The sequence below is a fragment of the Leucopleurus acutus genome, assembly GCF_964270905.1.
Source record: "Leucopleurus acutus genome assembly, chromosome: 19".
Classification (NCBI taxonomy): Eukaryota; Metazoa; Chordata; class Mammalia; order Artiodactyla; family Delphinidae; genus Leucopleurus; species Leucopleurus acutus.
In genome coordinates, this window is record NC_139161.1 from 53,178,328 (window position 1) to 53,205,065 (window position 26,738).

Below are 26,738 nucleotides of genomic sequence, written 5' to 3' on the forward strand. Positions count from 1 at the left end.
AGTCGTACCTTAAACCGCAAGGGCCCTTGGAGAAGAGCCGGCCTTGCTTCTCGAGGGACAGGGTCTCCCCTGAGGTGACCCCGTTTGTGAGCGTGTTGCTCTCTGCTTTTGTTTCTGTCTCCCCACGAGGAGCCCACCCAGGGCTCTGACCGTCTCTTAACCTGTGTCCCTGCATCCAGATCTTTTATGGGCGCCTGGAACAGTTTGTCAGAACGATAATGGTGACTTCAGTTACTGGGCCCTCTGTGTCAGCTGCTGTTGACAGGTGGGCACCGTTATTGTCCTCATCCAGGTAAGGAAACTGAGACAGAGCGCTTAACAAACATGCCCACTGTCAAGTACACGTGCTAGCGTGTGACAGGCGGGATTTGACCTCCTGCACCTCACCCTCCTCACCGTGTTTTATGAGCCTTATCTCATCTGATAAGGGGATGCTCATAATTACTGTTCATTACAGACGCCACAAAGCTGGCCGGGAAGGATGCAGGCGTCTGGCCCAGGTGGTCCATGTTGAAGATTCGAGCAGACCCCGAGCCCCTTCTTAGCACCCCAAGCTCCTGCCTCCGTGCTGCTGAGACAAACGGATGGAAACCCAGTCTGAACCCCGGCCTAACGAATCAGGCCTAACGAATCACGGTGTGACAGCTTGTTCGCATTTGTTAGTTAATTCGTTTTCCAGACAGAACCACAGACCAGTGTCCCTGCCTCCTTGCCAGTGTGTCCATCCCGGGGGTCTGACAGCCGCCCCGGGCCGCCTCCAGCCCCCGGCTCAGCTGAGGCAGGAGAAGGGCTGGTGGCCAGGATGAGGGGCCCGTGTGAGGACAGCGGCCTCCCCTGGGGGCCGAGGGGGCGCCCAGCTCCCCGGCTGGAGCGGGCGCATGAAATCCGAACTCTGGAGGGAAATTTACTGCACAATAAAGGAAGAATGCCCTGCTTTGGGGACAATTAAAGCCACATTACTGTGGAATTACAGAGGACGCCTGGGGAATTAGCCAAATCCGAAGCAGCCAGAAGCACCAGCGCCAAGAAATGTGGGGCGTTTACACGCAGGTCCCCCTCCCACTTGTCCAAGAAACCTGTCTGGTTCCCAAACCCCCTAATTTTAAGGCCAGAAGAAACATCAAAAGACTTTACCTGAGGGGAACTATCGTCATTAAACAACCCCTGCCCAGCCCAGCCCAGCTTGTGCCTTAAATAGTTGTCTTCTGGCTACAAGTCACTGGTGGAGGTCCAGGGGGCAGAGCTAAACCCCGCGGTTTGCAGCTGGGAAAGCAGGACGATGCCCGGATTCCGAGCTGGAGCCAATCAGAGTTCCCTTCCAGTTGCCCCCTGGGAGCCATGGGGGCTCAGCCTGGAGCCTCGACGTCCTCACCTGTAAAATGGGCATGAAAGGCCCTGACTCATGTGCTCTTTGTGAGATGTCAGGTGGATAAAGTTTGTAAGATCAGGGACCTGGTCCTTCACTTTTTTATTCTGTGACTTCCTTGTGTACATTGTGGGGCGTTTTGAAGAGCAAGTAGGTTTGTGTTAGTTTTCCGTCCGTGCCTCCTGTGGAGAGGAAGGGGGGTAAAGAGATGGTTTCTTTCTTTTGAAAACAATTTTATTGAAGTATAGTTGATTTCCAGTGTTGTGTGAATTTCTGCTCTACAGCAAAGTGATTCAGTTATACATATATATATATATATATATACACACATTCCTTTTTCTATTCTTTTCCACTATGGTTTATCACGGGATATTGAATATAGTTCCCTGTGCTACACAGTAGGACCTTGTTGTTTATCCATCCTATATATAATAGTTTGCATCTACTAATCACCAAACTCCCCATCCTTCCCTCCCCCACCTCCCCTCCCCCTTGGCAACCACAAGTCTGTTCTCTATGTCTATGAGTCTGTTTCTGTTTTGTGAATAAGTTCGTTTGTGTCGTTATTTTAGATTCCACATACAAGTGATATTATATGGTATTTGTCTTTCTCTTTCTGGCTTACTTTGTTTACTATGATAATCTCTAGGTCCATCCATGTTGCTGCAAATGGAATGATTTCATTCTTTTTTATGGCTGAGTAATATTCCATTGTATATATGTACTACATCTTCTTTATCCATTCATCTATTGATGGGCACTTAGGTTGCTTCTATGTCTTGGCTATTGTAAATAGAGCTGCTATGAACATAAGGGGGCTGTATCTTTTTGAATTATAGTTTTGTCTAGGTATATGCCCAGGAGTGGGACTGCTGGATCACATGGCAACTCAATCTTTAGTTTTTTGAGGACCCTCCATATTGTTTTCCATCGTGACTGCACCAATTTGCATTCCCACCAACAGTGTTGGAGGGTCCCCTTTTCAGGGAGATGGTTTCCTAAGTCACTAGTCGGGCAGCTTGGGCTGTCTAGGGCTGGGGCCCCTTCTGGAGGCCTCTACACCCCTGCACGCGCATCCCTCACCTCCATGGCATGCCTTGAGGGCAGTGTTGCTGCTTCACGGATGAGGAAGTAAGGGAGACACAGCTTAGTAAGGTGCCAGGAGGGACTTCATGATCCCTGCCTCGGGGGAGGTTGGGAAGAGTCGTGACAGCATGGGTGTCTGGTGCTACTTTGGTGGATAGACACAGCTCCAGGCGACTCCCCTGTCACTGTCGTAGTGGCCAAAGTGCTTCTCGATGGCCAGGTGGAAGCCGTTCTGTCTTTTGAGTACTGCCCTCAACTCCTGCCCCCTGCCCCTTGCGCCCCTCTGCCAACGCGCCTCATCCTTCAGGCCGTGGCATGGCATTTGTTCTCTGGAGCTCCCAGGGGTCCCTCACCCCTTCTGGACACATCAGTGCTCTAGCACCCTCGTTCCTGCGCCACTTGGGGGTGAGGCCTGAAGGAGGGGACAGCCTTTTGTGTCAACACTGTGGGACTCCGTCCTGAAGCCAAACAGCAAAAGAGAGTCCAGCCACCTCCTGCTTCCTGTACCCTGCCGGTTAGCGGGGCTGGAGTTCCCACGGGGTTTTCGACACATCCGGGGGACCCTCCGCAGCCATGCCCTCTGGGTGCTGAGCCAGAGCCGTGCAGCAGAACCTCTCTGCTTGTTAGTGAGCTAGGCAGTCGGCCACACTACGGGCGCTGAAAACCATTTGGAGGAGGAGAGCGAAGGGGCTCACTTGCCACAGCACCCTCCCTTTTCCTGTGAGGGCCAGTCTCTTGTGTCATTCTTGCTTGGGAGCCTCAGTACGACAGAGCCAGCAAGCCACTGGGCTGGACTATTCCTAAATCCAGGGGAGGTGTTTAAAATGCACAACAGCCAGCACTTCCTGGCACCAGCCGTCACAGAGATGCCAGCTGCGTACAGCTGCATTGGTGCCTTTCTGCAGAAGATCGGTCTGCCCTAAAGCCTTTGCAACCCCGCAAGAGTGGCTGGTTTTTAGATGAGCCGTTGCTGTCCTGCTGTCGCTGTGCTGATCCGAGAGCCTCTCAGAAGGGTGCTGAGCTGTGGAGCCGTCATCCGTCCATGAGGAAGAGGTGGCCGTCATCCCCAGGCTGTTCTCCCTAGCTATAGCTGGTAACATGGGACCTCATTCCAGAAGGACCATTGGGATTTGTTTTCTGCAAATAAATCCCCCACGTTTGCTGCAAGTTCTTCTGCTGTCTCCTTCTGACTCAGGATCATTTCCAGACTGGAGGATTTCTCAGGACACCCCTTCCACTAACTCACACATAAGAATGTTAACAAGTCCAGTTGGAGCCTCAAACCTGGAAGCATCTCCCAAGCCCAGAGGTGGAACTGTGTCTCCGTTTAGGGTTGCTGAGTCGGAAGGGACTTTACCTGGTTCGCCCTCCTTCTCAGAGCCAGAGTCTCCTGTACTGTGTCCCTCTACTTGAATGCCTCTACTTGCCTTGAAACGGCAAGATCACTCCCTCCTGGGGGCGGCCCATTCTAGGTCAGCTGGAATCAGCTGTTCCCTGTCACTCTCTCTGTCCTGTGGTAGGCCACCTACATTCTCCAGTGACCTGGTGTTTATTTAAAGTCTTTAATTGTGATCTCATCAACTCTTGACTGGTATCTAAACCAATTATACCCACTGGTTTGATGAAAATAACTGGATTCAGAATTGGGGTCCAGAGTTTAATCGGTTCTACCACAAAGCATGTCCTGATGAAAACAGACTTTTTTGGGTAAAGAGTTTGGGCCATTCTGATCATAACTGCCTTCTCCTCCTGTTTTTCCCTGGATGGTGGCGAGATTCCACGTGGGATCTTTGCATATGATATTGGGGCATGCTGGGGACCACCGGGCCCCTGGAGAGCCCGGTGGGGACAGAGCGGTGGCCTGTCTGCTCAGCATTGGTGGTGGTGTCCACCAAGAACACTTTCTGGGTCATCATTAGACGGGTGGGGACCTGGGACCTGGGACCCTTTGCTGCAGTGCTTGCATCTGGACTCCTCAAGCAACAAAATACAAAGAAACTCTAAGGAACTAAAAATAACTGCACGAATGCACAGCTGGGGCAAATTATGGACAGTAAGATACAAAAAGACCGAAAGAACCCAACTGCCGCTTCTGAAGAGTGGGGAGCAAAAGCAGGGCACTGCGCAAGCCCCCTCCACACAGCACCCCCAAAGGGATGGGCAGACTACCTAAGTCACCCCTCTGGCCCGACCCCTGGGCCCATCCCCACCCGCACCCCGTATGAGGAACCGGCCAGCCCTCCCCCTCGGGGAGCGAACAAGGGCACTTGTTACTAGTTTTTGATCCCTTGTGCTGCAGCATGTGTCCCAATAAAGCCTTGCCTGAATTTCTTTTTTTTAACATCTTTATTGGAGTATAATTGCTCTACAATGGTGTGTTCATTTCTGCTGTGTAACAAAGCGAATCAGCTATACATATACACATATCCCCATATCTCCTCCCTCTTGCGTCTCCCTCCCACCCTCCCTATCCCACCCCTCTAGGTGGTCACAAAGCACCGAGCTGATCTCCCTGTGCTATGCCTTGCCTGAATTTCTTGTCTGGCTTCTTATCAAATTCTATTGATTAAGGAGGCCAAGAAGCCTGGTCGGGGTTCAGGTGGGCAGGGTCTTTCCCTTCTCTCACATCTCCACATGGTCTCAGGCAGGGGATTTCTGTTCTCACAGAGCTGATGGAGAAAGAGAAGTGGTTAGGGCAGGACAGGCTGGCACAGACCACACAGGAACTGGAGAATCAGACAACCCTTGGAGTTCAGAAAAGCCCAAACAGCCCCCCTCCCTCCTGGTCCTGATGAATTGAGGGACCCTCTTAACCTCTTCCTGGGTTTTCAGGTGCCAAGAAGATCAGAGCTACCTTTGATAAAAAGCTCTTGTGCCGAATCACACATCTTGGGCAAAGCACAAGTCTGACGGGGCTCCAGAAGGTGACAGGGATAGGACCACCCTGCAATACTTGGCACAGACTTTCACTCAAAAGGGCTTGTTGAAATTCCAATGGAACTGGGCGTCCTGTGTTTTTATTTGCTAAATCTGGCAACCCTCATTGGAGAGTGCATTAGGAAACGAGAAGTCACGTTTGTGTTGACCAGAAGGGGCCCACGGGGACCCCGGCTTCAGCCTGTCCCCATCCATCCATGAACTGGAACCGCCATCTCTTGGGCTCACACGTGCGGTGTCGCATCCCCGGGAGCAGGGTAGGCTGCAGCCGAGGCTGGTCTCCGGCGCTTCTAGCCCAAGTCAAAGTTCACTGCAGGGTTGAATTCAGTAATGGGTCCGGCAGAGAAGTGCACGGCCGTGGCACGGTGGGGAAGGAAGTGGGAAAGGTATACCGGGAATCGCGTGTTTTCCTGCCTGGTGTCAGGGGAACAGAATCGGCTGCAAGTCATTAAACCGCCTTGCTGCCAGCCGCTGGAGTCTGCAGCCTGGCATGTGCCAGACTCGGCGATGGGACCCATTACAGATGGGAAATGACCCCGGGCAGTAGGGGCCAGGCTTGGCTGGCGCGGCCGGCAAATCACCCCTCATACGTCTGTTTAGTAAAGGACAGTGTACACCACCTCTGGGGAACATGGGTTGGAAGGCAGCCCCCGTGCTGCTAGACAGGCATCTGGGCAGGGTGGGGAGGCCACGAGGAAAGAGAGCCCCCCGCAGCAAGCTGGGGGAGTTTTGCTCACTCTCTTCGCCTTTGAAAAGCCTCCGCCTTGGGGAATGAATTCCAGCAACCACGGGGTTTATCTGGGCTTCTTCCTGCCCACGGCCATGCCACCTCACAGCACTGGAGGTCTGGAAAGCGCTCCCTAACGAGTTCCAGGTCCTTGGCAAGGTCTCTCTGCCTGTTGGGGCCTCGTTTTTCTCATTTCTTCTGCGACAAGAGGGTAAACGAGTAAGACTTGGAAGCCCCCAGCAGCCCTTCGGAGGATGACATCTCCTTTCCCTACTGGGCTGGTGGATCTTGGGCATGGCCGGGGGTGTGGTGGTGAGGTGTTCATGCAGGGCCGGCCCTGTTAGAAGGGAGAAGCAAGACTCTTAGTCTCTGGACCTTTCTTTGGAAACCAGTACCCCTGAGGGCAAGGGAGCTGGCATCTTGTAGTCAGTGGGCAGCCGCGGAAGGTTCCAGAACAGGGTAGTGACAAGGTGAGAGGAGGGTTGGAAGAGGGATCTGGGGTTGGGAAGGCCACACAGTGGGCCTGGGGCTCAGGTCCCTGAGGGAGCGGCCCGGGGCGGGGCCTTGGGAAGGGAGGATGTGAGGAACTGGGCTGCAGACAAAGAACTGAGACGGCTCCTCCCGGCTCACCAAAGCGTCCCCGGCATTTCCTCCACCGAGAGAAGGATGTTTGTGCGGCAGGAGCCCTGAGTTATCCCTCGGCAGCAAAAAGCCTGGGAGACGTTGGGAGGGATCGTTTCAAAGCCTTCGGGGGAGGTGCGGCGGCCAAAAAAGGGCAGGGGAAAGAAACAGCTACGATGTTTACAGAGAAAAAAAGTCAGTGGAAAAAATGACGGAGAGGCCAAGCTGATTCGGGGGATGGCCCCGTGCGGTCCCCTCGGGCGGGGCCGGTCGCCTGCACAGACCTCGGGGGAGAAAGCCACCAGGCCTCTCACCCTGTGACCCCGCATCCCGCCGGGGCCCCAGCCCAGCCCACGAAACGCCCCCTCCCGTCCGCTCACCATCTCCCTGTGCGCGGGGATTCTGTTCATCCGCCGTCTCGCTGTGAACTGGAGTTCACATTTCTGCTCGCAGACCTCAGAGGTAGTCCACTCCCCCATCCCCCATCCCCCCTCCCCCGCCGCCCCCGGCTCCCGCCCCAGGCCCTGCTCCAGAAGCCCAGGAGGGTCTGGCTGGGTGGGGACGACAGCTCCCAGCAGCTCTTTTGTCTGCTGTCTTGACAAAGGGGCCGGGACTTTCCCAAGCCCCACAGGTGTGAAGAGCTTGTTACCCTGGTGTTTGTTCAGCCCTATTAGTGGCCTGAAGGACTGTTGACAGAGGGTCCCTTTGTGTGCAGGCTCGGCTAAAGCTCTCTAAGCCCTTGACAAACACAGGCCACTTCTCTCCCGGGACTTTATCAGGAACCATCTAAAGCCTTCCTTGGCTGCTAGGAACTCCAGCCTCCTGGACGGACACCGGGGACTGGGTTTTGAAAGCATTTCCCAGTTTTTCTTTCCTTTTCATTTTTCCTACCACCTTGATCCACCTCTTGTCCATTCTGTTTCTGATATCAGAGATAAAGCACAGGTCTGGAGTCAGAGAGTTTGTTTTCAAGTTGGAGCTTAAAAAAAAAAGTGTTGGGCTTCCCTGGTGGCGCAGTGGTTGGGAGTCCGCCTGCCGATGCAGGGGACACGGGTTTGTGCCCCTGTCCGGGAAGATCCCACATGCCGCGGAGCAGCTGGGCCCGTGAGCCATGGCCGCGGAGCCCGCGCGTCCGGAGCCTGTGCTCCGCAACGGGAGAGGCCACAGTGGTGAGAGGCCCGCGTATTGCAAAAAAAAGAACAAAAAAGTGTTGTGGCTTTGCAGGCCTTCTGTCTCCCAAGAGGAGGTACCACCAAACAGACTTCCAGAGAGGTCGGTGGGCCCCTCCCTGTGAGAACTTGGCTTTGGGGGGCTCTTGGCCACCCTCCAGGGAAGTTCCCTCTTGCTAACTACCCTCCTGGAAGTCTTTTCACCAAGGTCCCCTCATCAACCCACCACCCAACCCACATGCCCCGAAGTGGACCACCTTCTCCCTCAGAATGGTTTCCTCTGCCCAGTACCCTGGAGGTTTAGTCCTTCTGGGCCAGGTGGTCAGCACTCCTATCAGCTAGTCCCCTTCTGAGGCCGCTCCCCTGCTGAAGGCCCCCATCCTCTCTACCTTGAACTTGTGGAAATCTGCAGGATGACCCCTCAGGGCTGTGGTCCCATCATGCCCCATCTGTGACCTGCCCGCCAGCTAAGAATGGTCTTACTGCCCTTCCTGCCACCCTGCCACCCGCCCCACTCAGTCCCACACCTGTGGCTAGTTTGCAGCTGGAGCACACTCCTCCTGAACTCCTGAAAGCTTCCCTGCTGGCTAGAATCTGCCTCTTATCTCCAGGAGTTTTGGTGTCACACAGCCATAGACTTTTAGGGCCAGGAAAGAACTCAGATCATCAGACCCAATGTCCTCATTTTCCAGTGAGAGCACGGAGGCTCAGAGAGGCCAAGTGGGCTTTCCAGAGGTACACACCTGGGTGAGCCGCAGAGCCAGGACTAGCGCTTAGGTCCCAGCTCTCCCACATCAGGTCCAGTTCTCTTGCTTCTCGTCCTTGCAGCCTTGTGGTGTTGTATCAGTTGTGTGCCATTTGAGTTTAATCATAACAACACTCACGTGTGAGACTCTAGGTCCTTGCCTTCACACATCTTTTTTTCTCCTCTGCACGTTCTGGACCAGTGGTCCTCAAAGTGTGGCCCTGGGACAGGCAGCGGCAGCGTCATCTGGGAACTTGTTAGCAGTGCAGGTGTTCAAGCCCCACCTACAGCCTACTGAATCAGAAACCCGTGGGCCTGGGGCTCAGCTGTCTCTCTTTGGGCAGGCAATCTGGTGATTCTCCACACCCATGTTTGAGAACCATCCCATGTTGGGGTCTTGGGAGGGGATTGGTGGCTTGGATTGAAAACCGGAAGTGGAGAGAAGGAGGAGGCGGGCATAGTCTTGAGAGAGTGAAGTGCAGTGACATCAACCCTATACCGGCTGTGCTTCCCGGCTCAGGCTGTCACATCGAAGGAGCTCTGTTAATATTCGTTGAATGAAGAAATGAACAAGCGATCGTGCGAAGCGTGCAGCGTCGGGGGGTGTCATTGGTGGCCCCGTCTTATGCCTTGAGGTGTCACGTCGTCCCTCTCGTGTTCTCTCGGGGAATTCCCTGGAGTCCCATGGCACACCCTCACCTCACCTGGGCACCGTCACACCCAGCATGGACTTGTTGACTTTTCTTCTAGACAAGCGAGTTGTCCAGTTCTCCTGGCCATGTCTAGGTGGTGCATTCCAACACTGTTTCAGATTGAAGTTGACACAAGGCACTCCACAAGTGATTGCAAGCCCTTGAGCCTTGGCTGGAACCTAATGGCTCCTGTGAGATGCTTCTAGTCTCTTAGCGGCCGCCCAGTCTCTCTGGCTCACCCCTGCTGGTCACCGCTGTGTTATATGGGAGCTGATGTCTCTGGGGACAACCTTTAAGCCCTATTTTCAGGGGAAAGGGGTAGTCCTTGGAGTGAAGTGACAGTGACAGCAGCATTAACCAGACTTTTTCATACCAGGTATCTCTGCGAGGGTGGGGACCACCTCTGTCCTGCCCACTGTTCTATTCCAACGCCTTGCCTGGTGCTTGGAACGTAGTAGGTGCTCAGTAAATATCAGCTGAGTGAATAAATAAACCCATGAGCTACCAGATTTGTCATTAGTAAAATGAAACCTACAGTCGGGGATTTGATTGTTTTGCAGATCTATCCACATGAGCGATCATTTCTCTTATGCCCAGCTCACCTGTAAGACACGAAAAGACACCCCAGAAATGCTTGGGTGGGTCCTGCCTCAGCCCCTGTCCCAAAAGGAGCCCTCTGAGAGCCCAGTTCAGTGTCCGCAGGTGCTGGCGGGAGCCAGGTGTGTGGGGAGCGGTGACATCTCAGCCTGGTCATCTCACTAGACGCTGAAACTGGACTCAGAGAAGCCACCACTGGGGCGGAATACTTAACATTTATAAACAAGGGTCAAACAACTTCTAAATAAACAGTATATACCAAGTAGAGTAGCAAAATAATAAATAAAAGGAAATACAAACTGCCCCAAACTCTTAAAAATAACCAAATATTTTTGTTATTCTGAACCAACCGTTTCAGAAGTCTCTTTTGAAACCAGACCTCTCCCCACTGCTCCATCACGTACGCCCCACCGTAAACTCTCCCCTTTACCTCCCCATGGGCTCTCTCTCCAAAGTGCCTTCCATTCCAACTGATTTCTTTTCAACAACCTTTGCTGCTGACCTGTGGACCACCAGTGGCAGTGCCTGGATGCCTGTTAGAAATGCAGACTCCCAGGCCCCCGCTCTAGCCCTTCTGAATCAGATTCTGCATTGGAACAGGTTTCCTAGGGGTCCCATCTGCATGTTGCAGTTGGAGCAAGGCCAGCAAGAATATTTGTCTGTGCTCTGGTTCTCTTCTCAGGCCCTGCCTTGTCCACCTGGTCCCAGCAGAACGGCCTCCCGACCGTCAGTCCCTACAGCTCTGGGCACAGTTGGAAATTCCAGGTCTACTGTGTGGTTACCAGACGGCTGTCCATTTCCCTTCTGAGACAGAAGCACCCTGAGGGCAAGTGTCTGTCTTGTCTGCCGCCATATCCCCTGCACGCACACACCAGAAACTGGTCCTTTCATTTATTTTTATTTTTATTTATGTTTTTGGCCGCCCCGCACGGCTTGGGGGATCTTAGTTCCCCGACCAGGGATTGAACCCGCGTCCTCGGCAATGAAAGTGCAGAGTCTTAACCACTGGGCCGCCAGGGAATTCCCAGAATCTGGCTCTTTTAAAGGCTTCAACTGGTGTTTGTTGAAGAAACAAATGGTCTGTCACTCCCTGGGCAGCATTTGAAGCTGCTGAGTTTGCCCTCAGAGGCAGCAGCAAAGGGTGTAAAGCTTTGCCTACCCTGCGGGGGGGAGTCATGATCTCTCTAACCCAGGCTTTCTCCAACTTGGCACTATTAACATTTGGGGCGGGGGAACTCGTATGGGCTGTTCTGTGCCTGGTAGGGTGTTCGGCAGCATCCCTGGTCTCTGTCGCCGAGATGCCGGTAGCACCTCCTTTGGCAGTTGTGGCAACCAAAGATGTCTGTAGAGACATTGTCAGATGTCTGCTGGGGGACGGAACTGCCCGTGGTTGAGAGCCGCTGCTCTGATCCCTCACCCAGAACGTTCTGAATATTCTCTGTGTGGTTGAGGAGGTCTTGTGGTCCTCACCTGGCAGCCACAGACCGAATTAGCAAAGGAATTGGTGAGAGAAGCGGCCCCTGTCCCCCACCCTGTAAGCTCCCCTCGTGTCCCCACCCGCCCCGGTGGCCTGGACTCGTGGCAATGCGTCGCTGATCACGGTAGGTCTGAGAGCTGCGCTTACCCGGGCACTCGGGCAGCCCAGGGCTGGGGGCTGGTTTCTTGCCTACAAAGCCCCCAAGCCTGCAGATGGAGCAAACATGGGCCAGTTATGTGGGGCGGTTCGGCTGCAGATATAGAAGTCCAAAGTTCCCTGCTGGGCGGCAGAACTAACCTGGGCGACCTTCTTGAAAGAATTGGCCTAGAAGGCAGGGGAGAACGTTAGGATCGATCCTGTGTGCGGGGAGGGTGGGCAGGACCCTGCACCAGGCCCAGAGCTCTGAGGGGGCCCATTGCCCAAGGCCCGTCCTGTTCCAGAAGAGCCCCTGAGCCACATGAAGTCTAGGGGAGTCAGGACCCGAGTTGCTGAGAGACGGGGCCAGGATCCGGCCTAGCAACGTCTGCCGATTCTTTCTGGGCCTGGGAGAGCCCTGGCGGGATTTGGGGGTAGCTCATCAGGCCTTTCAGGAGAGGGCCGGCATCTGCGTCTGGTAAGGTCATCAAACCAGTGGATGCGGATTCAGTCCCCATTGTGTACGGGGTCCCAGGAGGAGTCCAGGGCATCCTAATGTGGCTTCTTCTCCTGCAGTCCGCTTGGGCAGACAGGAGCTAAATCAATGAGTTAGCGCAGCAGGACAAGTTTAAAGTAGCTCAAAGCAAAAAAAAAAGTCACAGATGCCACGAGACTGTGCCTTGGTGGAGGGTGTCATCCTGGCAGACCACACAATCCTGCATCTGTCCTACGTTTCTACCTATCTACCTACCTAATCTGTCCACCCGCCCACCTGTTCATCCGCCCACCCATCCACCCATGCACTCACCCATTCATCTACCCATCATCCGTCTATCCTCCCACCCATCCATCATCCATTTATCCATCTACTCAGCCACCCACTCCCCCGTCCACCTGTCCGTCCATCCATCCATCCATCCATCCATCCATCTTCTCTCTTGCTTTCTTATTTTTGCACTCTCTCTCTCTCATTTGTATAATGAAAATGTATCGAGGTCTGCTCTGGCCTGGAGGATATAAGGGCAAACACTGTCCCTGTCCTCCAGGAACCAACACGGCTGAGGGGAGCATCTGTCCCATTTTATCTAAGAGCTGCTTCTGAGAGTGCCCCTCCCTCCCCTCTGTGAGACTGGGAGCCCCCGTCTCCGTCACGGCCTGTGGCACAGGACCTGGCACGAAGCCGGAGCACCTGCATGTGTGTTGCTTGAACTCCCTGGGGGTAGTGAGGGGGTTGGACAGTCCAGGTAGGTATGAGAAGTTCGTAGACTCTTAAGGAATGGTGGTGACAGGCATATGTTAAAAGAAGACTTAGAGGACCTTTTGAGGGGAGAGGAAAGTCTCCTGGGCCCCTTTCCCTGCCAGGTTTCTGGTTGGGGGGATGGGGCGCTCGCTTCCCTCTCTCCTGACCCACGTTTTGCCCCTGGGTCTGAAATGCAGCCATTTCAGTGATGTGATGTGTCCTTGGTGATCCCCACGTGACAGCTGAAGGGGAGGGCACAGAGCTTGGGGGCCAGGCCAGATCAGCTCCCTCTGGGTGGCTGGGAGACCCCTGGACAGGACGCAGCACCTCGAGGGGCTCCTTATAAGCTGTGCTGCCCTCTGCCCTCCCTTCTCTCCCGGGCTGACCTCTTCGTTCTCACAAAGCTGCCCTTTCCTTCCCGCCTTGAAATCTGATAATGAAACTAATACCCAATATTTTTGCCTCCAAGAGAGGCAGGAGATAAACAGGAAGGCGTGAGGGATTAAGGTGTCTTTCCAAGGAAGGGGCAGGGGACAGGCTGGGAGCTGGGCGACACCCTGTGTGGAGCCAGGAGATCCAGATGTGAGCTGCTTTGCCTGACGCATTTTTCCATTTGTGCAGAGAAAATAAAACAAAGAGAAAAGAAAACAAGCCGTAAAATACTTTGCAGGAGGCTGAGCGTGGGCAATTGCCACTGATGTCCCCTGACAGCTCCAAGAAGAGGGGGACAGGGCGGGGGCGGGGGGAGCCCTGTCTTTTGATGTTCGGCCTCTGAGCTTTCTTTTGTGTGACCAGTTGTTTGGGAAGAGCTTTTGCTGGTGTAAGGTGCATATGGAAGAGAGATACCAACCAGAGGTTCCCCCTGGGGTGGGGAAGGGGGGGTGCTGAGCTCCGAGGAGGGAATGGGGAACAGCTGGACTGACTTTACAGATGCGGATGCAGGCTTAGCATCTGCCTCCGAGAAGGGTCAGAAGATGCAGCTACTGAAGCCTTTCCCGTACCCGAAAGGCCTGAGGAAGTGACGCCCCGGTGATTCTTCCAGATCCCTGCGACTTCTGTCCTCGTAGGAAAGATCCAGATGCTAAGCTGTAGTCTAGGGCCAGCTGTTCCTTCCAGTGATGTGGGTCCTTTCCTCTGCGGCGGTGGGCCAGGAGCCAGGAGACCTGGGTTCTTGTCCTGGACCCCTCTTTACTGGCTTGGTGGTCCCTCTGAGCAGCCCCCTCTCACCCTAGTCTGGCCGAGTGATTCCACAGTGACAGTGAACTTGCATCTTTCCCCGTGCTGGTGGGCAGGGCGTAGCTGAACTTTCTTTGCACCTGACTGAACTCAGCCCCTAGGGCTGGAGGTGATGAGGGGATACTTGTAAGGCTCTTGGGGGTCATTCTCTGGCTTAATTTGCCTCCTGGATGCTTCTTCCAGACTTCAGGCATAAGCTGAGGTCTCTTCTCTTGTATCACAGCATCTCCTCCGGAGCCCTCATCCATCTCTGCTTGTAAACTGTGTGTGATTTGGAGGGTGATTCTAGGAAGAATATTTAAAGAAGCTTGTCATAACAGAGAGAAAAATGACAGAGGCAAAATTTTTTTAAATCACAGAAGTAATATGTGAATAAGAAACAGGTAGAAATATTTGCAGCTCGGATATAAAAAAGACAAATGGTTTTTAATCCATCGTCTATAAGAGCACTAGACATCGTAAGAAAAGAACCCACCTTTTTTGCAATTTGGGCAAATGGCATGAACAGGCAATGCATACACACACAAAAAGAAATATAAGTAGAAAAACAAACACACGGAGAAATGTCCAGTCTCACTGGTAATCAGAGACATGCCATGCAAATTAAAATTGTGTGTGTGTGTTTTCCAGATGAATGGGCAAAGGCTAAAAAAAAAAAAAAAAGAATGCTGATACCAAATGCATACTGTTATTCTCTTCTAGGGTGTGGAGAAATAGGAACTCTCATATCCTGCTGGTGGGAGAGTAAACTAGGACAGCGTTTCCTGAGGGCAGTTGAGATCCCGAGTTGAGAACACCAAAATTTAACCTGGCGATTCTGCCCTGAGAAATTTACCGTACGACAGTCATCAGAGCAGAGTACAGATGTGCATGTTCACAGGTGGTTACCACTGTGTTGTTTGTAATAGTGAAAAACTGGAAATAACTACCCAACCTGGGAAGACCGTGCTTTTAACTGCATCAGCTTCTGATTCCAAGGAGCCCATTTCGTGTATGCATACAGTGGAGGACTTTCAAAACTATGAAGGACATTATCTGACATAAAAAAAAATGTTCATCATTATGAGAAGATTGGCTTGGAAGCGAGAGGTACAAGTATGATCCACGTGTGTAGGAAAGAATTAAATAGCTCCACAGCTGAGCAAATGTTAATTAAAGCCTGCAAGGAGAGACTCAGTATTAACAGCAGTTGGTGGAGATTTGAGTGTGGTTTTTTTTTTTTTTTTTTTTTTACCTTTCTGCTTTTGTTTTTCAAGTGTCTGGTATTAAGCGTGTGTTTCTTTAACAATTACATAAAATGCGATTTAAAGCAAGCTTAGCACAAAAGCAAGGGCAAATCATGTTGTAGAGTGAGCGAGATGAGGCCAGATTTAAGCTGGAGGCATCCTGGAGTCAGAAGCCTAAAGGGGAAGCAGGGAACAGTGTCACAGGGTGATATGAAGAGGGCTGTGTAGGGGCTGTGCTGGATCCCTAGGGAGCTCAGACCCCCCTGAGTGCAAGCCAGGCTGGCCGGAGGCGAAGATGGGCCTGGACGTGACATTGAAACCAAGACACGGAGGTTGGGAAGGATGCAGGCAGATGAGGAAGGGGCTTGAGAGCAGAGGGTCCAAGGAGGCAAGGAACGGCAAATGCAAAGCCACAGAGCCGACAGGTGAGGGGTCCTCACACGTGGCATGTTCCAGAAACTGACAGAGTTTCATACAGCTTGAAGCATAAGAGGAGAAAGGGGAGTGATCAGAACGACGGCAGAGGGGCGGGGGGAGAAGCAGGACCCGTTTACTCAGAGCCCGGGAGGCCGTGTTAAATGATTTAGATTTTATTCAGTGGGGAGCCAATGGAAGATTTTACACAGGTGCTGGACGTCTTCAGATACGTGCTTAGAACTCCTGCTCTGCTTACAGTGTCAGGAGCTTGGAGGGCTCAGCTCAGGTGACGGAGGGGCCAAGGCCTGATGGACGGAGAGCAGTGAATGGGTCTGGGGAAGGCGCCTTAGGGTCCACATAGAGTCCCCAAAGCAGAAGCCGGCAATGTGGATTTGGGAGACAGGAGCACAGAGGTGGGCACTGCCGTGAGGGGTGGACGAGGCAGACTGGGGACAGCGTCAGAGTAGAGGGAAAAGGGTGCTGAGTCCAGAGGAGCATGTGGGGAACAGGCAGAGGGAAGCAGGATTAGTCAGGAGGAGGGCGGTGGGGGGAGGATGCTAAGGGCCTGTCCAGAGGACCCAGCAGCCAGGAACGTGGGCCACCACGCCGTGGGAAGTCATGCAAGTTGATGGTGGGAGGGGAGATGGTGCAGCGGGGCCTCGAGCCCTCAGTGGCAGGAGGAGGCGTGGGAAAAGGGGAGTCCAGCCCAGTGGCTGGAGCTCAGGGAAGTGGGGAGCGTGCGTGGGTAGAGGCGCTGCTCAGAAGCAGTGCAAATGTCTGCTCCGGCTGCGGTGATAAGTTGGCAGCCTCCGGGGTGCTTAACCAACACACGTTTATTTCTCATAATTCGGAGGCTGGAGTCAAGAGCAAAGTGTGGGCAGGGTTGGTTTCTCCTGAGGCCTCTCTCCTTGACTTGCACCCCTGCCAGCTCTCTGCGTGCCCAAACTTCCTCTTTATAAAAAGAGGACGCCAGTCAGATGGGACTGGGGCCCACCCTTATGTCCTTTGTTTTTTTGTTTTTTTTTTTGCGGTACGCGGGCCTCTCACTGTTGAGGCCTCTCCTGTTACGGAGCACAGGCTCCGGACGCGCAGGCTCAGCGGCCATGGCTCACGGGCCCAGCCGCTCCGCGGCATGTGGGATCTTCCCGGACCGGGGCACGAACCGGCGTCCCCTGCATCGGCAGGCGGACTCTCAACCACCGCGCCACCAGGGAAGCCCTTATGTCCTTATTTTAATGTAATCATCTCCTTAAAGACCCCATTTCCAAGATAGGTCCTCTACCAAGATGTCTCCCAATACAGCCCCGTTCAAGGTTCTGGGTGGGGTTCGGGCTTCAGCACATGAATGGGGTGGGGGGAGACACAGTTCAGCCCGCAGCAAGCAGGATTTGGGCACAAGGAGGATGCCAGCCGCATCTCCCAGCTCTGACTCGTGTGATGGGTGTGTGGGCCGGGGGGAGTGGGGATCCTTTGAAGGAAATGAACCCTCTCCACTGGAGAGGGAAGCAGCCGGCTGGCGACGGTTCAGGTACTGCCAGGTGGTCAATACCCGCTGATGAATGCAAACAGGGGAGCCAAGGAAAAAGCTCCCGGAAGAAAGGCTGTCTCAGGGTCGGCAGTGGAGGAGGGGCAGCTGGGGGGACGGGGTCTCCGGCGCCCCTCCCGACTCCGCTCCTGACCCACGTCCCTGTCTCCCGTAGCCTGTAACTGCAACCTTCACGCCCGGCGCTGCCGCTTCAACATGGAGCTTTACAAGCTGTCGGGGCGCAAGAGCGGAGGCGTCTGCCTCAACTGTCGCCACAACACGGCCGGCCGCCACTGCCACTACTGCAAGGAGGGCTACTACCGCGACCTGGGCAAGCCCATCACCCACCGCAAGGCCTGCAAAGGTAGGCGGGGCGGGCCTGGGCCGCCCCTCCCTCCCCCCCCAACCCTTCTCCTCCGGTGTTTCTTTTTTCTAGTCCCCACGCTGAGATCATCTCACGCACGCACGCACGCCTCCCAGGTATCTGGAGGTGTAAGTCGGAACAAAGGGGCAGTGGAGAAACGGCTCCGGGAGAAGAAAGGAGGTGGGGTCCCTGCGAGGGTGCAGGGCTCCCGGGCCCCGCCCCGCCCCCTCCGTCGGCACAGGTGTGCCGCATACCACAGGGCGGGGGTCATGTTCAACGGGCTTACCGTCGGCACAAAGGACTCTCTTTCACCAAAACCAAGCAGATGCATTTCTTTGGATGTGTGCGCACCGCTCCCCCCGCCTCCAGCCCCCAACACTCACACAGATGCGCACCTTCACTGTGATGTCGGCAACTAGGGGGCTGGGGGGGGCGGGGCTCAGAAGGAACATTTAATCCACCTGCAAATAGTTTCACTTCTCAGGACAAAAAATTAAAGGGAGACGGGGGACTCTATTTTTTGTTCACTGAAGCAAGCAGTAATGTTTTAACTTTCTGCTGTTTGTTTTCTCCCACTAACAAAAATGAAGCGATGGTCGGATGACTCAGAGGAACTGATAAAAATGCCAGGGAATTTAGTGACGTTGGGGTAGGGGAGAAGTGCTCTCCCCCCACCCCCATTTGCTTTTGGGAATTCCAGGAACCAGGACTCTCCGGGTCCAAAACGCGAGGCCTAGCGCCACGGCTTCCTGTGAGCATGGCTTTTGAGAACATATTTATCTTCTAGGGCTCTTGGGCCACAAGCCAGCATGGCTGGGGTCCTCACATGGGTCTGTAATAGACCCTGACACCGGAGAGACACAAGCCATGGGAGACTGATGCCCAGATGATGAGCTGCAGCAGGGAAACTCTCCTATGGCCACTGCTTAGCCTTGGATGAAGCCAAAGTATCGTCCTCTTAACAGGAAATCCACCAGATGTTGGGCACTTGTGTGCAGGACCGATTACATAATTCGTGGGCCCCGGTGCAAAATGAAAATACGGGGCTTCTTGTTCAGGAATTGCTAAGAATTTCAAAATGGCAAGCGGAGTTTCAACCAAGCGCGTGCCCTTCTGAGTGTGGGGCCCGTGAGCCGGCCCTGCTGGTGCAGGACGCTGTTCTCCAAAACACAGGTTCCCAGTCTGTCTCCTCCTAGAGAAATCCCTTGGATTCCAAATGAGCAGAGATGAATAGGATGGCTTCCAACACACAAGCAAGCTTTCCTTCCAGATCCGTGGGCTTAAGGCTGCCTCTGGTGGTTGCCGAGAGAAATTTAAGCGTAAAGGTAGCTGGGCTGTTTCCACATTAAAGAACAACTGATCAGGTGAGAATCCCCCAGGAGACTTTGAGCAGGGACTGAGAAAGCGACCTGGGCAAAGGGAATCCAAGGAACGTCTGCGGTGGCAGGAAGGCAGGGGCACCATGGAAGGAGGGCTTTGGGTTTTCAGAGAATGTAGTTGGAAGGTAGCCAACGCCTTGTGCCCAAGTGTTTGTTGTCTCTCTTCTACTGAAGAAACTGAAGTCAGGGTCTTGTAAACAACTGGTTGCACAAAGATTTCGTGGGGATTTGGCCAAGAAAATTTAATCAACAGGGGCCAGTCGGGTGGGCAGCCCTGTGCCCACGGATGAGAAGGTCTGGGCTGTGTCTGGAAAGGCAGTGGTCGCTTCCTGCCATACCAGTTTCTTCTGTCAGAGCAGGAAAGGCATGTCCCCTGGAGAGTCAGGAAGGAGCAGGGCCTTGGTCATCTTGCCATCTGCCTGCTCTCCCTTTCCTCTGTTGCCGTGGGGAGGGATGAGGGCCCTGTGTGGCCCTTCACTGCTGGGAGCCAGCTGTCAGGAGGCCACAGGGTCCTGGGAACCTGCAGATCATCCTATAGGGCTCTGCCACTCTAGTTAAATGGTGTGGAGCTGCCGGCTTCCTTTGCTGGTTTCCAGGAGGGACAGATGCAGGAAGATGAGGGTGTGGTCCTGTCTCATTCCAAATGCTTTGGCCAGCCTGGGTGGCTGGGTCCTTTCTCCCAGCCCTGGACAGCAACTACTTTGGTGGTAACGCTGGGAGAAGAACCCATGGAAGAGGAGAAAATGTAAGGATGGAATCTGCTGAGGACACTTGCTTATCCTTCTGGGGAAATGTGGCAGGAAAGGGTGGGACTCTCAGTGCCTACTGATTGGTGAGGAAAGACAGTGCTTCAAGGATTCTGCCTCCTGATTGGTGAGGCAGAGCATTGCCTGAAGGGCCCTGCTTTGTGATTGGTGAGAACATACAATGCCTGAAAGATCTGCTCTCTGATTGGTGAGAAGAAGAATGTGACCTGAAAGGTCTTGCCATTTCATTGGCGAGGGAAGTCATCTGTTGAAAGTTCCAGCTCTTTCCCCTCAGCTCTTTTTTTCCTGGTGTCACCCCCTTAGGGGATGTGGGAACTTTTAATCCACAGTTCCCCCACCAAAGAAAGACCCTGAGATCTTGGTGGGAACCAGCTGTAGGAGTTCAGATGCCGGCAGGGGGATGTGTACCCTTGAGATCTTCAGACAGGTGTCTCTCCATCACCCCGCCCCCGAGGAGTCCACTGTCTTGTCTTCCCAGGGCCGGATGGTTTAAGGAAATGGTTCCCTTAGTGGAAGCATTTGGTCCCAGCATGGTTTGCTCTCAGGGGCTTCCAAAATCAAGGAGATGTGGAGTCACCCCCAGCCCTGGCCCCATTGTAGCTCTCGGGTGAAGGCTGTACTTCTTTGCTCTGTTTCAGATGCATTTCATGGGGAAATGGGACAAACCAGCAGCGCCTCTTGACTCAAGTTGGCCGTTGACCTGAGGGTGCTTGGGAATGGCTATTGGGGCCCCTTTACCCCCACCCCCGACCCGACTTCCCAGGGTCTGGGAGGAGCCCCGGGCAGGGGCTGAGGCCACCCATACACTGCTGGTGATTGGCTGACTCCCGACCTTGTTCAGTTGAGAGCAGGGTGGACCCAGACAAGGACAGCTTGGAGCAAGGGTATTCCATCCCAAACGTCATTATGCCGTTCCCCCATTTGGGAAGTTTCATAGCAACAAATTTGCTGGGTACTGTCTCCCCTCCCCTAGCTTACCAGACTGGGGCTGGCAGGGCCGGTGCACACAAAGGGCTGTAATCAACATGCCCAGGGAGCAGGCGGCTGCACTCTCCGCTATTCAGCGCGATTTCACAGCACTGGGAAGGCCTCATTATGGCGTGGACTGTTGTCCTATACAAAGTCAGACGAGATGAATTTCTCCCCTTTCTCTGCGGAAGGGTGTGTGAATGATACTCGTTCTGGAATCTGTCAAAAGATAGGCGGTTTTGTTTACCATTTGTCTTCTTTATGGACTTGGGCCCCTTTCTCTTTAGAGCCGGCAAAGAAGACGTTACCATTTAACCATTTCAGCCATGCCTCCCTTTAAACGATATTAATTTATCATCTCCCCAAACCATCTGTGATGGATAAAGACATTCCAGGAGTCTCCCGTGAACCGAATTGTGATGAGAATGAAGAAATGACCCACCGCATCTAGCGCCCCCGCTCAGAGCGGCCTGCTTCCTTCCCTCGTTGACCTGCCCCCTTCAAGTCCACGGTCACCATGGCTGATGGCAGGCTGCTAAGAAGGTGCCCGAGTCCTCAGAAGATGCGGTTGGCAGCGGGCAGAAGCCTGAGATGGTCCACACCAGCTTTGCCAGGGCTTGCTTGCCGCTCCCATCCACCCGTTTCTTCCAGCAGCTCTGCCAGGGGTTGGGGAGGAATCGATCATTTTGGGCCACGCCCTGGCCTCCCCAGCCACTCTGATGTGTAGCCAAGGCTGAGAACCAGGGCGGTGGGAGAAAAAGAAATGAGTACAGTGACCTGCTCTTGTGTTGAGAGAGGGGATATTCACAGGTGACCTAGGATTTATCCTTTAGAGGGGAGAGCCTTATGTTTTAATGTCTCTCTTGATGAAAACTGGGCAGAGGGGGGGTGTGTGTGTTTAAAATTGTGAAAATTTAAATCTTGCTGGTACGGCTGGGAGCTTAGTTATACAGTCTGATGCTCCAGTGTCCAGATGAAGGCTGGGATTGGACAGTCATTACTGCTTCATAGTGTGTGTGTGTGTGTGTGTGTGTGTGTGTGTGTATACATGTGTGTATGTCTAGATCTGGTGGTCTGAGGATTTAGTCACTGCACAGCTAGGAACCTGGGACCTCCACCCCTTCCTGACTCTAAGCTAGTGTCCATGCAGTGGACAAAAGCCTAAAAGCCTCAGAGATGCCCTTGCGATGTGTGGGCTCCTCGTCACATTTCCTTTTCCTAGCATCATCTTGGGAGGTACAGGGAAAAGGCTTGGTCATCTTGGCAGAAAGGTTCTCAGTGGCTGGAGCGGCTCCCAGCTTACAGGGCAGGGACCACAAAGCCAGCACCCACGGCGAGAGAGACAGTCAGAGGAGAGGAAATCCTCATGGAAGGGCTCAGCTCCAGCTGTGGCCTGTGTTGGTGCAGCCTTCCTTGTTCCCTGGGCACGTGGGGGTCAGGATCCTGATCTCCAGATTTGCTCCAGGCTCAAAGCCCAGAGAGCATCACGCAAGTCATGGGACCTCCCTGGACCTTGGTCTCCTCATCTATGAAATCATATTCAGATTTACGGTCTCTGAGCCCCATACAGCTTTGACATTCCACATAACACATCCTCTTTTTTAAAAAAAAAAAATCATAAATTAAAAAAAATTTATGGGTCCCTGATCCAATAGGACAATGTCTTGTGTAAGTGAAGTTTGTGATCTGGGAACTTGGAAAAGCTGGCAGAGCCAGGAAATCGGGTGGAGGTGGTTTTCTCCTAAGGTCTTTACAAATGAAGAGAGTCTCCCATCTTGTGACTTGGCCCTTGCGGTGCCCTGCTCTGAAGTGGGGTCTTTCAGGCCCAGCCCTCCGTCTCATTCCCCTGGGCCTACTTGGCCAGTTTCTTCACCTCCCTGGGTGTCAGTCTCCTTGTCTCTGAAGCTTGCTCTCATCCTGATTTTACATGAACTCTCCTAGAGGATGCCCGGGGTCCCCGGTCCGAACAGAAAAGCCTCCTGATGTTTGCAGGCCCCCAGTTAACAGGGGCATTTTACTTGGGAAATACCTTCTGCTACTGGAAGAGCAGCAGGTTACCCCAGCCACAGTCTAGGGATGAAGAGCTTTTAAAAGCATGGAACTTGGAGTTATTGAGACCAGGGTTCAGATTCCACCTCAAGGCAAGGTATTTAGTCTTCGGTGCCTCAGTTTTCCCATCTGAAAATGGGGATAATAATAGTCCCTCCTCCCTCCTAGGGTTATGGTGTCGATTAAATGAGATGATGCAGAGGAGGTCCCCAGCACATGGCGTGCACGCCATACTGGTGAGCTGTTATGATTATTAGTGCAAGAGGAGAAAAAGAGAGTAACCAGAGCCCCTGCCATTGCCAGTGTGCACACCAAGTGGATGGAGACCATTCCTTTGGCTCCCTGTGGCCTTAGTTCTTTCGGTGAGTGTGGTGCACAGGACAGCCGGCCCCTCTCCCCTGAGAGTCTCAGCCCTGGGACACGTGCACTTGAAGACCGATTCCCACCAGACTGGGCAGGGCCCCAGGCATTTGCCCTAATGCCGTTGCACACCCTTGATAAAGGATTTACACGCTTTGGGAGCAAAACTGACAAATGACTGGAACGACAGAGATGGGTGTCCGGCAGCCAGCAGGCGGAGGCCCTGAGCGGAGAGGTGGGGAAGGGCTGTGTGCATCCGGACGCAGTTCTGAAGGTGCTGCTAAGAAAGACCTGCAGCATCTGAGGGGCTCCGGATGGGTCTGGGGCTGAAAGGTGGATGCGAGGCCCGAACTGGTCCTCACTGTTGACCAATGACTGTTGGTCATCGGGTGCTCCAGCACCTCCCCCACTGCATTGTCCAGCCCCTGCCCGCCTACCTGAGCCTGTGCATGCAGACAGCGCACACGCGCGCGCGCGCGCGCACACACACACACACACACACACACACGGAACGACCTGTGGGACCTGTGCCTTTCGCCTCAGCTGTAGATCAGGTGCAGGAGGACTATAGTTAGCTAGATCACGGAGGGTCGTAATCCAGTTTGGGATGAGGGGCTCCCCCTTTCCACTTCCTGCCGTCTGCACCTTGATCTGAAAGAGAGGTCGTGCAGCTTGAAACGTTTCTTCTTTTGTGCCTCGTTAGCAACTGCTGGGAGAAAGAAAAGCAGAGCCTCGGAGGAGGCGGACCCAGACAGCTGAGATGAAGCTTGTGGATTAATCTGTGGATTTAAATTATCCTCGCCCCCTCATTAGCACGGAGAATTTAGGAGTGGGGAGTGACCTCGGTTGTGAGGGGAAGGTCTTTGCTTTGTGCCCCTCCTACTTTCCTCCAGAGTCACAGGGTCCGTGAAACGGCCTCTTCCCCACGGAGAGGGCGGCACACTGGCTCTGAGCGTGTGCGTTGATTCAGCCCATGTTCATGGATCGCCTGCTCCACGTGGAACTGGGGGTACGGTGGTGACCAGGACAGACGCGTACCCCTGGAGCTTGTGTTCTGGAGGGAGGTTGATGATAGAGAAGAAAAAGTAAGCAGAGGATGATTACAGACTGTGGTGAGGTACGTGGAGGAAATAAATAAGGTGGAAGGAGAGAGTGTAACTGGCGGCAGGGGAGGGGAGGGGGCATCCCGCGAGGACCTCTGGGGATGGGATGGACTTTGAGATGAGACCTGGGGTGTGAGGAACAAACAGCCAGGGGGGCACTGAGGGAGGAGCAGTACCATTGCCTGGAAGCAGGTGAGGGTTGGAGGGCTCTCTGTCAGAAGGGAGGCGACGAGGGCAGAGAGGAGGGGGCCCGTTCCAAGAGCAGTGGGTGCCGCTGGAGGGCTGAGGATCAAGTGACTGGAGTGATGCGTCTGGCTTACCTTGTAAGAAGCTCCTGCTGTGAGACATGCCGCAGATGGGAGAAAACATTTGTGCATCGCACATCCGACCAAGGACTTGAATGCAGGCTGTGTAGAGGACTCTCAGAACTCCACGATAAGGCAGCCAACCACTGAGCTAGAAAGGGGCAGAATACTTGCACAGCTACTTAGCAAAGATCCAGGGATGGCAAATAAATACCCAGACCATCATTTGTCTGCATTAGGGAAATGCAGATTAAAACCACAGCGAGATGCCACTACCCACCCGTTAGAATGTTGAAAATAAAAAGTCCTGACAGCCCCAAGCACTGGCGCGGGTGTGTAGCAGCCGGAACTCTCGCACACGGCTGGGGAATTCAGAATGGCACAGCTGCTGCGGAAAACATTTGTCAGCGTCTTCCAAAGTTAAGCATAGACCTGCCGTGATACTCAGCAATGCCTCCCCTCGGTATTTATCCCAGACAAACGAAATCTGTGTTCACACCAAAACCTGCACATGGATGTGGATAACCGCGTTATTCGCAACTGCCCAAAACTGGAAACAACCCAACTGTGCTTCAGTGCGTGAACGGACAGCCAGCGGTGCACCCGTGCCGTGAAATCCGACTCGGCGATGCAAGTGAACGTGCTGTTGACCGACACAGCAACATGGACGCATCTCAAATTCATTGGGTGTAAAGGAGGCCAAGCTCAAAAGGTTACCTACTGTGTGACCTCACCGAACGTACGGTACCGCCATATACTTTACATAGGGTACATCCCAGAGTAAGACGGTCTGAAAAGCTGCAGGGACCGAGAATAGATCCTGGACCGCCAGGAGTAGGGACGGGGGCCTCACTGCAAAGGAGGAGCACAGGGGATGCATGGGAGACTTGGGCCGTCTGTGTCCTGAGTGTGGTAGTGGCTACAGGACCCTGTGCATGTGATAAAGCCCGTAGGACTGGACACCACAGAAAGCGAACTTGACCGTGTGTGAATGAAAGGATGATGGTGATGGCGATGACGAGCTGCTTCCGTAGAGCTCTGTGATGCTGACTTTGGACCTCCTGGTCCCCTGTCTCCCATTCCTCATGGCTCTGAGCTCACAAAGGGACCAGTCCCCCTGGGGTCAGCATTCACTCCTCCTCCCTGCCCCACCCCCAGCCCGCCTCTCTGAGCCCCACCCACTGTCTGCACCTTACCCGAGGCCCTTCCCTTCGGGAGTCCCCAGCCATCTCGGCTAGCCTCCACGTTGCTCTTCTTGGGGTCCATCCTCCTTACCCTGCTGGGGAGCGGAGAACACCCCTTAGTGCCTGATATGTGTCCTTCCCCCAAGCGCCACCTCTGGGGGGGGGGTCCCACCAGGCTTCCCCAAAGAGGCCCAGCACACGTGCAAGAGACATGGGAAGCCTTTGTATCTGAACTTGATTTTCTCTGAAGATTCTGGCCCTTTCTGTCTTCATGCACAAACCCTCACCGGCACAGAGCGTGCTGCTCCCCCCGCCGCCTCCCCCCACAGCAGCAGGAGCTCAGCCTGGTCCACGTAACAGGGCTCCACCCGCCCCCGCTTTCTTTGGGGATGGTGTCCAGGTACACAGACAAGTGTCACTCCAAGCAGAGAAGGGTGTTTCACCCTAACCCAGTGCCACAGGCAGAGGAGGACCTCGGGCCTATAGGCTGCAGACCTTGGAGTCCCAGGGACCCCCTGACCGTCTCTAACGATGCTCACTGACGGCAGTGTCCCCGATTCAGGGCCGGGCGGTTTCTCTCCCTGACACGCACCTCTGCAGCCCCGAGGCCTTGTGGGCACTGGAAGGGGCGTTTCCGTCAGACCCTGGCTGGGAAGGGCTGCATCCAGCACCTGGCGTTCTGCAGTTTCTTCTTAAAGGACGGGAATGGCAGGCTCCCCGCACGCACGGGGCGGGCGAGGACGAGGCCGCCCATGGGCAGGGCCCCTGGAGAAGCTCACGGTGCAGCCTCGCTCCTCTGACCCTGTGCCGGCCTCCCGCTCAGCCCGGGCACCCAGCACGCTCCCCGCCTGAGGCCCGCGTGGGCCGCCCTTTTGCAGATGGCCCTCAGGTGGATGGGTCAGTGAGGAACTGTTGTGGGATCTGAGCTGGGAGGGACCCTAGCCATCACGGAGTTCCTGATGTCTGCTCCGCCGGCCTGCTGGGGTGTCAGGGGCCCTCAGAGACGCAGCCTACCTGGAGAAAGCTTCCATCCCCCGGCAGAGGCAGCGACTTCCACAGGGG

The 26,738-nt window shown here is 54.2% G+C and overlaps 1 protein-coding gene across 1 annotated transcript in view; it reads left to right on the top strand.

Moving 5' to 3' along the window:
- NTN1 (netrin 1) overlaps nucleotides 1–26,738 on the top strand; it is a gene marked incomplete at its 3' end in the record, with an annotated part of 181,521 nt that overhangs the window by 99,960 nt on the left and 54,823 nt on the right. Inside the window, exon 2 of the mRNA XM_082861805.1 lies at nucleotides 17,372–17,560. Within this exon, the coding sequence (XP_082717931.1) occupies nucleotides 17,372–17,560 (189 nt within the window). The remainder of the gene's footprint in view (nucleotides 1–17,371; nucleotides 17,561–26,738) is intronic.